At 70.2% G+C, this 242-nt stretch overlaps 1 protein-coding gene across 1 annotated transcript in view; it reads left to right on the top strand.

The window, feature by feature from the left end:
• Positions 1 to 12: 12 nt before the first annotated feature.
• Positions 13 to 242, top strand: part of MROH1 (maestro heat-like repeat family member 1) — a gene marked incomplete at both ends in the record, with an annotated part of 15,937 nt that continues 15,707 nt past the window's right edge. The window contains one exon of the mRNA XM_010025001.1: positions 13 to 118. Coding sequence (XP_010023303.1) covers positions 13 to 118 — 106 coding nt within the window. The remainder of the gene's footprint in view (positions 119 to 242) is intronic.

The raw sequence follows: 242 nt of genomic DNA, 5'->3' as shown, positions 1-242 counted from the left end.
GGAGCCTGCCGGGGGGCGGCCGCCCTGCGCCTGCTCCACGTGCTGCACGGCAGCGTCCACCCCGTGCTGGCCCCGCTCTGGAGCAAGAGGGTCCCCCTCCTGGTGGAGCATATTGAAGGTAGGAAGGAGCCTCTGCTCGGGAGAGACTGCTGGAGGCACCAGCTCCAGGCTGTGCCTGGATGCTCACGGGGGGCCCAAGAACACGGGGGGTGGTGCTGATGGGCCTCAGCCCATCCCGGCTC

Source organism: Nestor notabilis, unplaced genomic scaffold (assembly GCF_000696875.1).
Source record: "Nestor notabilis isolate BGI_N333 unplaced genomic scaffold, ASM69687v1 scaffold16442, whole genome shotgun sequence".
Classification (NCBI taxonomy): domain Eukaryota; kingdom Metazoa; phylum Chordata; class Aves; order Psittaciformes; family Psittacidae; genus Nestor; species Nestor notabilis.
This window is presented reverse-complemented; position numbering and strand designations above follow the sequence as displayed.